This window comes from Notechis scutatus, chromosome 3 (assembly GCF_049901735.1).
Source record: "Notechis scutatus isolate UNSWTSFEM ecotype Mainland chromosome 3, rNotScu1.2, whole genome shotgun sequence".
In the NCBI taxonomy this organism is placed as follows: domain Eukaryota; kingdom Metazoa; phylum Chordata; class Lepidosauria; order Squamata; family Elapidae; genus Notechis; species Notechis scutatus.
In genome coordinates this window covers 61323181-61335859 of record NC_142011.1, presented here as the reverse complement: position 1 = coordinate 61335859, position 12679 = coordinate 61323181, and the positions used below count along the sequence as shown (strand labels likewise).

Here is a 12679-nt window from a genome sequence, read left to right as displayed (position 1 = left end):
ACATTTCTGGGTTTGAGGCATGTGGCTGGTCATTATGGGAGAATGAGCACAGCAGTTAGAAGAAAAAAATCTGTAATAATATTTTATCAGGGACTTACTGTAGCTTGGAGTTTGTGCAGATGAAAAATTCACCCAACAGATGATCCATAGACATGGAATGATTTCCTTGCATGCAGGAAAAGACCATAAGCAGAAGTTGGATGAGAAATCAGGTAAGAAACCTGAAACTGAATCAAGGAAAATCCAAATGCCTTGCAGAAATTAAATAGCTCTTATATACCACAACTAAACATGAATTGAAATTTGATGCAGTCCTCTGTGCAAGGAAGAGGTCTTGTTTTCTTTAGGTGTAGGGTTATTTTTTTCTTACTAAATCCTTCATTCAAGCAGCTTTTTATCCACTTATATCTTTTCTCTCATATAAAGAAAGGCAAATGGGATGGATCAGTTTTCATGAGGAAACGATCTGCATTGGATCCAAATTGCAGTTTAATAACAATATTATGATAAATTGAAAACAATCTTATAGGCTCACTTGAGGATATATTGCATAGAAAGACAGGCTATAAATGCTACAATAAATAAATAAAATTCCAGAACAGCTGCAATTATATTGTTATTAAAAAGACTTGTTTATTCCATTTAGGTCTAAGCGACTGACAATGTCCAATAAAATTAGGCTTAAAATGAGAAATAAATGTATGTGCTGTATCTGGAAACACAAGATAGCTTTCCTCTTCAATATGCAAAAATAGTGAATGTGGAAACTGAATTCCCATCATCAGAGACAAATTTCAGAAAACAAGGTAGTTCTGAAAATCCAACAAAAATAACTGATACTCCTAATTATTATTATTTTTTAAACTAGCATATTGGATTATCCAACCAAGGCAGATATAGATGATGAATATTTTTTAAATGCAGATCTTTCAAAGTGGCATGTAGTAAGCAGGGGGGGGGGGCATTAATTATTACTGTTTTTTGGGGGACACAGACTTTGCCGAGCATGGTCTTTCTGGAAAACTCTATAATGTGAACATTTCATCTTAAATTTGTTTTGTTATCCCTGTAGTAATAAGTGAATAGTAATTAAAAATTTATTTAGAACTTGGTATCGTTATACATGATGTCTGGGAACACTGAAATGTTACATTTCTAATTATGGAAATTATGTCAGTTAATTAGTGATGTCAATTTTCTATGACTCAAAAATAGATTAAGGACTGATAAAAATATGTTTTATTCAGAAAGAGGTCTACACAAAATTGTAAATAATTCTTACAGTTTCTAGGCCGCAGAAAAATCAATATTGTATTCTGCTTCATTAAAAAAATAAAACCTTGTCATTGTCTAATGGTTTCACCATCTTTCTAAATATCACCAGTTCTGATGTTTGTTTGTTCCTTCATTTAATTATGTATGCTAAATTACAGAATACAAGAAATAGTCTTAGAATATTTGAAAATGAATTTATGGCAAAGTTAACAAATTTGGGACCACAGAAAAACTGCTTCCTAAAAAGGTAATCCTTTGAATGCTCGTGCCTTTAAATGTGTATTATTAGGTAGCAAAACTATTTTCTGCCACACAGAAACAGGACGATCTTAAACTACTTCTTGGAGGCTAAGAGCAGTATGTGTAAGACCAATAAATCCCTGTGGGTCACCGAAGCAGAAAGAGCCCGAATCATAAGAATGAATAGCAAATTAAAAGGGAATCTTCTGTCCAGTTTAACAACAACCTATCCCTGTGAATAAAAATAATACTTCATAGTTCTTATATAGCTTCTGATAATTAGTATATTTATCTGTGAAGTTTTCACCTTTGTGGTATTACTAATCTACACACACTTTAGGTTCCAAATCACATTAATTTATTTCAATAGTTACTTTGGATTTTGAAAATAACTTAAAAAGAAGTATTCTTAACTGAACTCTGACAGATATGAAATTAGGACGCAATGTGGCCCGAACGTTTTTGGATTACTACAGACTAAACGCCATTACAGAAAGACCTTTAGCACCAGTTTCAAGTACATGGTAAGTTTTAGAAAGTTGTTTGTCTGCTTTTAAACATTTAACCATTTTTATTAATAAAAATGATTGATTACAAGGCACAGTTACGACAATGTGCCAAGCCAGGCTTGCTAAGATCTACAGAGTTCTCCAGATTCTAGTCTCTTATTCAGTGGTGGGATTCAAATTTTTTTTACTACCGGTTCTAGTGGCGTGGCTTGGTGTGCATGGCAGGGGGAGGATACTGTAAAATCTCCAGTCACAGCTGGTATTTGCTGGTTCTCTGAACTACTCAAAATTTCTGCTACCGGTTCTCCAGAACTGGTCAGAACCTGCTGAATTACCATCTCTGCTCTTATTCCATTAATTTACTTATGTCTAAATAAAGGAAGAGGGAATAACCATATGTTGGTGTGCCTTTTGTTTTTCAGATGAATTTTATAAAAGTCAGTCCAAAAGTGGGTTGAAAGCTTATTCAAACAGAAAATTGTTTTTCTGGTTTATTACATTTTAGAAATATTGTTGACCTTGTTGACTTTTTTTTTGGCTAGAATCAACATTTTTGCTAAACATTTCTTGTTAAAAATATGTTAAAGTGACTTTTAATTAATTTGATGCTTTCTTTGAACTTAAGGTTGTTTTTTTTTACTTTTTGGGTAATAGGTGGAGGAAGGAGATAGCTGACCTGTAACTAGGAACAGTAAATCCACTTTCCCAATTATTTCTCCCCCAGACAAAATCACGACTAAAACTCCCTGTCATCACTCCTATACTTGAGTGATGTTGTATCATGATTCCACTAGCTGTACTCCTTTTTACTCCCTTTCACCATTATATCTGCTCATTTTTCTTTTTCTTTTAGCAGGTTTTAGCCACTTTGAGTGATGCTTGAGTATGAGAATGAGAACATATGGGTGTCTGTTTGTACATATTGGAAAAAGTGCTCTTAAGCTGCAATGGTGGGAAATAAAAAAGAACTGTTTGTGTGGACTTGAATGGCATTGTGTCATCGATTAGGACTGTATGTGCTTCAAAACATATTCAAAAACAGTACTTCAACCCTAACATAAGCACAGTACTCATTGAATTATCTTGTCTTTTTTCCAATATTCATGCAAGGCAAGCCTGATGAAAGATACAGCTCTGTGTTAGGAGTAATACTGTGTTTCTCATATAATAAGGCTGGGTCTTATTTTATTTTTTGAGCCCCCCAAAAATGGCTAGGCTGTCTTTTTGGGGGTGACTTAATTTTCCCCCCCTTGCATCTTTGGGTGGGCGGGTGGCGATGGCTTGGATGTTGACCTCGCCGTTGGTGGGGCACTTCATATCGGGGTCAACGCAGGCAGCACCATATCCAGGTGTGCAACAAAAGTACTTCCTAACGGCAAGCTCCCCCACAATTTCCCCCCCATTTCGCATGTTTTAATATAGGCCTTAATTTGGGGGGAGGGGCTTAATTTCATTTCATGCCTATAAAACATGCTGGGACTTCCTATTGGGGGAGGCCGTATTGTTGGAGAAACAGGGTATTAAAGTTATTATATTTTAATGATTTGATTAAAGCAGCAGTGTCTTTGTTTCGGGCTTGTAAGAAGGCTGAAAAAAGTCATGCATGTCTCACATAAAGTTCAAAACATTTTTAAAAAATCATTTTTCAAGCAGGATTACTTTAATGTCAACTGTGCTATCAATCATCTCCCCAAATAAAGATATGGCTAACTCCCATGCTCTTATATGCTGAATAAAAATTGAGGGCAAGCTTTTTCACATAGGCATTTACATGATAAAAAATGCTCTAGAATCATGCTGCCTCTTTAAAAAATAATTTCCCCTGCCCCATTACTGAATATTTAAAATTCTTTTTCCTTATTGTTTTATATCAGAGTGTTTTATTGTTCTTTCTTATTTGCATGAAGCTTGGGGCTCTTTGGAGACGAACAACACTACAAAAATCAATAACAATATTAGTGATCTCTGAGTTTCCACATACTCTGCATGAGGATTCATCTTCCTGTGACATCCCCTGGAAAAACTCATTTAGGGGTGTAAAAGGAAACTATGAGGTACCGAGGCTCTTCTTATGCAGTAAATACAAATATTCTAGGACTGAAAATTGGAAGGGCAATTGGAACAGAGGGAACCATTCCAGAATAACACTCTTGATTTCTTTACCTGACGACTTTAGAATAGTTTAAGGCAGGGGAGAGATGCTAGAATCCCTGACAACTCAAGACTGATTTTGTGCAGCAGCAAATTGCATAAGAAATGGAATAGCTATTACAGTTTAAAGGCAAATTATATGTTTTGCCTCAGAAATTAATTTTTGTTTTCCCCCTTGTCAATTGATAATTATAGTCTGCCAGTTTTACTCCTACGTGTGTCTGCACATTTTAAATGCAGATCTCAGTTCTTGTAGCTGCTGCTGAAGATAGGGGGGGAAAATCCTTTCAGCATTAAACTGTGACACATATGCGTGGGCTAAATGAAAAAGATCCATTTACGGAATTCAGAAAGATTTGCATTGCTTGGACAGCCTCCAGCAGGGCTCACCAAAATACCAGATTACAATAATTACCCTGTCAAATGCTTAGCAATCAAAATGTTGGCTGGAACAATGCAGCCCCACATTTTGAGCATAGACCTGCATGGCAAATGCTTCAATGTTGACTGTGTTTTTTGCAGAGCCAGGAGAGAAAGAAAAATTGGAGGGTTAACTGTTCCCTTCTAGGAGAAGCATCAGGAACTGTTTTCATTCCATGCATAGTTATCTATATTAGAACCATCCTATTCTCCTTTATTTCATATGAAACAAATATTAGTATAGATTTAGGTATTGGCGAAACGACTGATGCATCTTTGCATTTCAAGTGCTTGATACATTTTGTTTTTAGTGCTATCTATGCTGCTTTAAAGTAATCATTCTTGCAGATGATCATGTTCCAGGGATGTGTTGCAACAGAAAGGTCTACTCAATCTAGACTGCAAAAATCTTGACAATCACCAGATGGCGGTGAAGAATTAGTTTTCTACCTAATAGCCACCTAAGTTTTTGCAACCCAGATCTAGTAGCTCTAATGTATGTTAGGGTGGTCCAAGAAGAGCTCAGTCAAAGATGGATTATACATGTTCCTCCAGGTGTTGTTGAAAATCAGGATTTGGTTGGATTTCAACCGTTTGTAAACTATGCTGGAATTGAATTTGAAAAGAAGGCAGAGTCAAGTTTGCTTTCAGCAGGAAATTTTATGACACGGAATTTCCCTCATAATCTGATGGGAAACATGAAACTTTTGGATATATAAATGTATCAAAAGAAAATTGCAATCATGTGCATACTATATGTACATCAATACATTTTGCTTATAGCTAATGTTACTACTGTTCTATAATACCTGGTTCTCCTATGAAATCTCCAGAATTTCTGGCTCACAGATTCTGTAAATTTTAAATGTTTTCTTTAATGCTTTACATTAAAAATACTTGCAACAAGATGTGTTTGCAATAAATACTTTTGGAAAGACAAAGAGTTCTCAAGTGAGATGACAGAGAAAAAAATAATCTTAGTTCAGTCCAATTCTATTAAGTAAAACGTTAGTGTTTTCTTTCATCTTGTTGGTAATAAATAAATCCTCCAGAATATAGTGATATAATTCAATGTTATGAAGCTGACTTGATGCATTTATCACAACTTTTGTCATTTGGAGTTAGGTGTTTTGATTCCCACCTTGGTACCAAATTTAATATGTGGGCATTTAAAATGTGGACTCTATTAGCATTTAAATTGTTTCTCAGATCACACAAAAGGACTATTGGACTCTGTTGTCCATCAATCCTCTCCTGCATTTAATCAGAGAACCTCCATTGTCAACAGTGCCTGCTCTCACAGAGTATTTTTAATAGCGAAGAGCCACAGGTGATTGCCCATCACAACTGTGCAATCCCTAAAACTCCACAAGATTGGCCAAGAAAACTACTCAACCACCACCACTACCACACCGGTAAAAGATACACAGTGTTGAGGAAGGGAGAAGTAATTCTACAGATTACAACTAACTCACTGGTTCTTTTTTTCAACTTATCTTTTTCATAGAGGGAAATACATGGAGGACTGATTATTGCAGTATTTTATTGTGTTGGCATCCCCATATACACCCCCATATAATTTCAGGAAACGTTAGCATTCATTTTATTTCCTTGTTACATTTGCATTTATATCCTGCCTTTTCTCCAGAGATTCAAGACAGCCTACATAGAAGTCCCATTTTTTTTTCTCAGAACAAACCAATTGGATAAGTTAGGCAAAGCTTCTGTGACTAAAGATGGAATTGAATGTAGGTCTCCTCAGTCCTGGTTGAGCATCTTAACCATTAGTAAGAATCTGATTTTCTCCTGTCTGACTGATCCCACCAGTTTAATTATCCTGGCTACTAGCTTCTGAACAGGTAAAATTCACTTCTGTGGATCATGCTTGGCCTGCCTTTCTTTCAACTGCCTGTCAGTAACTGTTTTGCTACCTGATTTGTGTTCCTGTTTATTTTTAATACTTTAAACTGCCAGACATCCTCAGCAACAAGAACCCTCCTACAGAGCTCTGTTTAATTAATTTTGGGGATCTTGGGGAAAGTCATTTGACATAATTAGGAATTATGGATGCTGGCTATCCATCCTGTTTGAAACGGATTGCTTGTTAATGGCCAGAAACGATTGGTTCCAGTTTCCTAGATGGTAAATTGTGGGACTAAGTTAATATGTCTTGTTCAGACTGGGCAGAGGTTTTTCACACAGACGTTCAACATTTTAATAGGGGAGGGAAAGAATCTCCAAATTCTCATTTCCATGGGCTGTTCTGCAAAACAACACTAAAAGGCTGCTTTGATTACAGATCTGTCCTTACTTAAAACCTTAGCCACCAAATATTTCCTTATTTAAGGGAGGAATTCCAATATATTCATACGCTCACACAGAGACTAAGAGCAAAAACGATTGACTATCTACACCCTCCTTTCATGGGGCACAAATGTTCATGTAAAATTGAAACAAAGATTTTTAACTCTACTTTTTACCCTCAAGTTTTGAACTCTCTCTTTTCCTAGTTTTACCAGCTTGTAACTGATCAGTTGGGGGAAGAAAGTATGGAGGACAAAGAACTATAAAAGTAGTAAGTTTGTGAGGAGAATCTACATGAAATTGTAAAGCAATCTTGGAATTTTGCAAATCTGTAGCTGAAATAATAAATTGCTTTCCACTTATATAATGGATTCCCAAGAGTAGCTAAGTGGATCCCTATTACAGGCTTTGTTCAGTGCTGTTAAAGATCTTTTCTTTTCCCCACACCTTTTCAAAAAAAGGTGTTATTGTGCTGCAGAAATCCCCATTTTACTTCAAGCATTTACAGTACAGTGATTTTACATGCTGCCTTATTATTGCTGTTGTTGAGTTTGATTGCTGCATTAGTTTCCAAGTCAATATTTCCATAATTTCTACATTGTATAGTATGTTTCTCACTGATTTGTGCACTATCCAGAAACTTGAAGTTCTTGAGTAGTTTAGAAGTATAGTAGATGAATAAGCAGGAACAGATTAAATGGTTATAACAGGTTTCTGTTTCACATAAAAACATTCTGTTGGTGAAATGACTTCTAAACAATGCCATCTGAGACACTAGATGCTGGTATTTTACTAGCCAGGTTGCTAGCTTCTGCAAAACATATCTGAAACCAAACTTGGCAACAGATGTTACATCTTTATATCCTGCCTGGGTTCAACAGAGCAGAATTATCCATAATCAGTCATCACTAAGTGCCATGTAAGTGATAACTTTCCTCCCTTTTTAAATTATTTGGATGCTTATAAATTTCTGTTGCCTCTCTAATAATTCTGGGAAAACAGCTGTCACCTCATGCCAGGATGGTGATATTCTCCAAATTTTATGACTTCTTGTCCCTTGTCAATTGACTTCAGCCAAAAGTGATTGTTCTTTGTTTTTAAACCTAATGTTAAAATTATTTCTGCATGTAATGGAACATCGAGTTTCTCTAATGTAACGAACCCCATATTTACAATTTTATTTTATACACTCCCTTAGTTTTTAGTTTCAGGAGTTTATACTTATTAAAGGTAGCAGTTGTTATCTCTTGTGCGCCATCCTATATTTTTGTCCTATACATTTTTCCTGCATTTTTCCTCATATTGTCACACTTAAAAGAAATACACACTGCTCATAGCATTATAATATTCTTCATAATATTCTTTATACATCATATTCATAATATTCTTTATCTTGTGTTTATTCCTAAGCACAGTCAGGCAGCTGCCAGGTGTTACTTTTTTTAAAATTCTAACTCAGAATGGACTTGGTAAGGAAAAATATATACCACAATAATACAAACTGTTATATTTCTGGGGATATGTATATGTGTTAAATTAAATTATTGGTTTGCATTGTTTGTTACCCCATCCAAATAAGCACCTTTTAAGTAATGAATATATAATAAACAATATAACAACATACAGGCATAATATAAGCGTGGTCATTTGTGCCTCAAATAAGAACTAATTCATCAGTTTGTTTTCTTGTCTGTCCGTGGTATTGTCAAAAGTCTTCCCCAATACCAGACTTCAAAGGCATCAATATTGTTTTTATTCTGTTTCTTTAAAGTCCAACTTTTGATTCCATATAGTGTTACAGAGACTACCATGGCTTGCTCAGATCTGATCTTTGTGGGTATAGACACATCACATCATTTGAATATCTTTTCCAAGGATATGATGGCTGCTTCATCAAGTGCTAGTCTGCAATACATTTCTTGTTCACTTGTTCCTTTATTGGCTGATCTTAAAATACAGAAGATAAACTATCACTTCAATATCTTTATTGTGTATTCTAAGGCTGATTATTGTCAATTTTAATTTATCATTAGTTTGGTCTTCTTATATTTAATTTTATTCCCATTTCCCCTGTGATATATGCTATACTAATAATTCAATAACTGTAAACTGTTCAGATCATGAAGTCAGTCCATAAGAGCTCCTGTTCTCTATTTCTGAAAATAGTAAACTATTTTTATTACTATTATATTATAAACTATTAATATTATTAACAAATCATTCAACAAGAGAGCGTTAAATCTGAATGTCTATTATATCCATAAATATTTAAATTACATCATTTGTGTTTAGTTGCATCATTTTCATGGATCTATGACTACTTCAGATGGATCTTGGGGAAATGTCCAGAAGATTTTTTTTGTGTATTGTTTCTGAAGTCCACCAAATTGGGGTCTGTTATACTGAATATTTAAATGTATTAGTAAAAACTTCACATCTAGCTATGAGCAAATAAGATTCTTTCTGCCCAAATAGAAACCCAATCAGTGGCAGGTTGGCATTGTCCTGCATAATTTTCAGATGTTTGGTATATGTTCATTGATTATGAAATTAAAAGACTATTTTGAGTGTTTTGAAACAAATACGTTTTTGGTTGGCAGCTTAACTTAACCCATAAATTACCATAGAATGTAGAATGTAACGTAGTCTTGATATTATTCAGATTTTACAATATTTTACAATATCTACCTTGTGTATTTTCCCTATTGGCAGGAAAGAAAAAGCAATTCCCTATAGATATTCCTATCATCGGATTCAAGGAAACAATCAAGCTGCAAACAAACCAGAGAAGAGAGCCCATACAACTCTTAAGCACACTCACTCATCATAAATCACTAAAGAGAAATACTTTTAGAAAAAATGGAAGAAACAAGTTATATCAGCACTTTTTACATTTAAAATGGATGATTGTGATCAATCCTCTTTCCAGCCAATTATTTTTATGAAAGGGAGACAAAATGTTTTTCTTAGAAATGTAACTCTTGATGTATTATTCACTGATTTATCACAAGTCTTATTTCTAAGAAAAGCTATTAAATATAGTATTTTCATTCTTATTCAGCCATTTGGAATGTTTAACATAAAAATGCAAATAGAAAATTTTGTCCTACCATATTTTGAAACACAAAGTCCTATAATGGACTGAATCCCAAAGAAACTAGAGGGAGTTTTCCATGATGCTGCATGATTTCTGCATTTATTACTTTTTAAGCCAAAGTATTGTTTGCAAGAATTATAGGTTAAAATATGTAATGTACATGAATGGAGTATTGTGCAATTTAATGTTTAGATATTGTAATACTCCTTGAAATGGTTTTCTCTTATTTTAATAGTTTTTATTTAATTGAAATTGCATGTGTATAGCAAGAGATTATTCATACTTGTAACTATCATAAGACATTATAGTCTAAAACAATTATCTGCATCCTCAAGACATATTGTGACTGCAAGTTCAAGAATTTGGCTATGTTGGCTAGGAAATTCTGATAGGTTAGTACAAATGCATGTGAAGGACATCAGATTGGAAAAGACTGTTGTAAAGGGAACTGAATTTGTTGACCACGGTAAAACCAGCTATAAATATGCAATAGCATACTAAATAATCCATGCATTACTATCCGTTATCACCTATATAAATAAATCATAGTATTAAAGCAGAAAACATAAAAATATTGTAAAAGAATAATCAGAATAAGTGAAATTTGTGCCATTTAAGTGAAAGAAAAATACAGCCCTGTATGTTTGACCTTTACACTTATTTACTAAATATACCTTCAGCTTATTTCAGCTCTGTGCCTGAGATTGTCAGAAAGCAATCAGTTAGTTCTTTCATGGGGCAAAGGAGCCAGGAAGTCAAAATCTTATTGCCTTCACTTCCTTCTCATCTGAGCAGCTATTTGACTGATGGTCACATTTTTATTAGGATTATGCACACAGATCTGGCAATCAGAACAAGGGGAACTGATGTGTAATACTCAGTTTTGTATCCTTATCTATTGACAAATAGGTACATAGTCCAGTGTTCACACTATAGTTGGATATGAGCATGTGTGTAAGAAGAGTGGTACACTGCAAAAGGAAAAAAACAAGAAATATGAAGACTTTGTTTTAAAACCAATATAAATTCCCTACTATTAGAATTTCAAAGTTGAGAGTTAAATTGTATGCAATTTCAAGTAATTGCAATTTCAAAATATATAAAGTAAACATTATATTTTTCTGGTCCTATAGGCTGATTAATCTCTAACAGATGTTTTGATAATAAAAATGATTTAAGAGGAGATGATTTAAGATGGAGAGGAAATAATATACCCTGTTGGTTAATTGCTCCTAGTTGAGCTTAGTGCCTAGTGTTGAGTTCCGAAAGGCTTCAGATGCATATTTTTAATTGATTTACAGGATGAACAATAGCAATTCAAATTTTATATTGAAACCGAATGTTTTCAAAAGTTGTAGTTTTGAATAGATTTGTGTTATGTTATAAAATAAGCCGAGTAAACTCTGGGAATTTGCTTTTGGAGCATTAAATAAATAATTGAATGAAAGATTGCTTGCATTTACTTCCTAATTTTGTTTACCGTCTATACTTTATTATTGGTTCAGAGTTCTTAAAAGACACAATAATTTACTAGCATTTTCACAGATTTTCTTATCTTTGTCTTCAACTACATTTTGAATGAAAATGCTGACAAATCTCCTTCCATTGCCCTTCTTCCCAATACATATATTATTGCTTAAAGCAATTTTAGTTTAGTATGCTTAAACCAGATTACATTAGTTCCTCTTTTTCAATCCTTGATGCTGTCTGGATAACATGTTATCTAAAACCAGATACATATTTAAAATAAGCTAAGCATAATTTGCTTAATAAGCAGAATGTTTGGTAGAAATGAATTTAGAACTTTGTTGAAAAGAATTTGGTTTCATATTTGTATGGCAGTACTTATTTCCCCCAAAAAATTCATATTGGATTTGATGATTTTCAGTAAGATTTAATTTCAGCCAGATGTCAATAGTTCTAATAACAAGAATTAGCTTTTAATGTCGCTAAAACACCTTGCATGAAACAGAGTGTATGTTCTCCCTTTTTAGTAAAGTAACTTAGAAAACATACTGCAAGAAGGATCTTGGAGTCCTAGTGGACAATCACTTAAATATGAGCCAGTTGTGGACTGCAGCTGCCAAAAAAGCCAACACAGTCCTAGACAGATAGAATCAGGATATGTGAAGTACTAATACTGCTTTATAATGTTAGACCATACTTTGAGTATTGCATTCACTTTTGGTCGTCACCATCTCAAAAAGTTGTTAAGACTCCACAAAGAAAGCAGAGAAGAGCAACAAAGATGAGTATGGGGATGGAGGCTAAAACAAAGAACAGTTGCCGGAATTGGGCATGTCTAGTTTAATGAAAAGAAGGCCTAGGGGTTGACATGATAGCAGTGTTCCGATATCTAAGCATCTGCCACAAAGAAGAGGGGGTCAACCTATTCTCTAAAGAACCTGAAGCAAGACAAGAAACAATGGATGGAAACTAATTAAGGAGAGAATCATCCTAAAACTAAGAAGAAATTAATCAGTGGAATGACTTCTGTCCAGATGCTCAACATGGGAAGTTTTAAAGAAGTTATTGGACAACCATATGTGTGAAGTGATGTAGAGTTTCTTACTTCAACAGAGGGTTGGCCTAGAAGACCTCCAAGGTCCCTTCCTACCTTGTTATTCTACTATTCTGTTACTGGGGGAAAAATAATAAAAATAAAATAACAGTATACAGGGGT

The 12679-nt window shown here is 34.3% G+C and overlaps 1 protein-coding gene across 1 annotated transcript in view; it reads left to right on the top strand.

Moving 5' to 3' along the window:
* Nucleotides 1-11440, top strand: part of BEND5 (BEN domain containing 5) — a 904791-nt gene extending 893351 nt beyond the window's left edge. The window contains exons 12-13 of the mRNA XM_087960250.1: nucleotides 1943-2039; nucleotides 9612-11440. Coding sequence (XP_087816376.1) covers nucleotides 1943-2039; nucleotides 9612-9729 — 215 coding nt within the window. The 3' untranslated portion in view covers nucleotides 9730-11440. The remainder of the gene's footprint in view (nucleotides 1-1942; nucleotides 2040-9611) is intronic.
* The last annotated feature ends 1239 nt before the right edge of the window (nucleotides 11441-12679 follow it).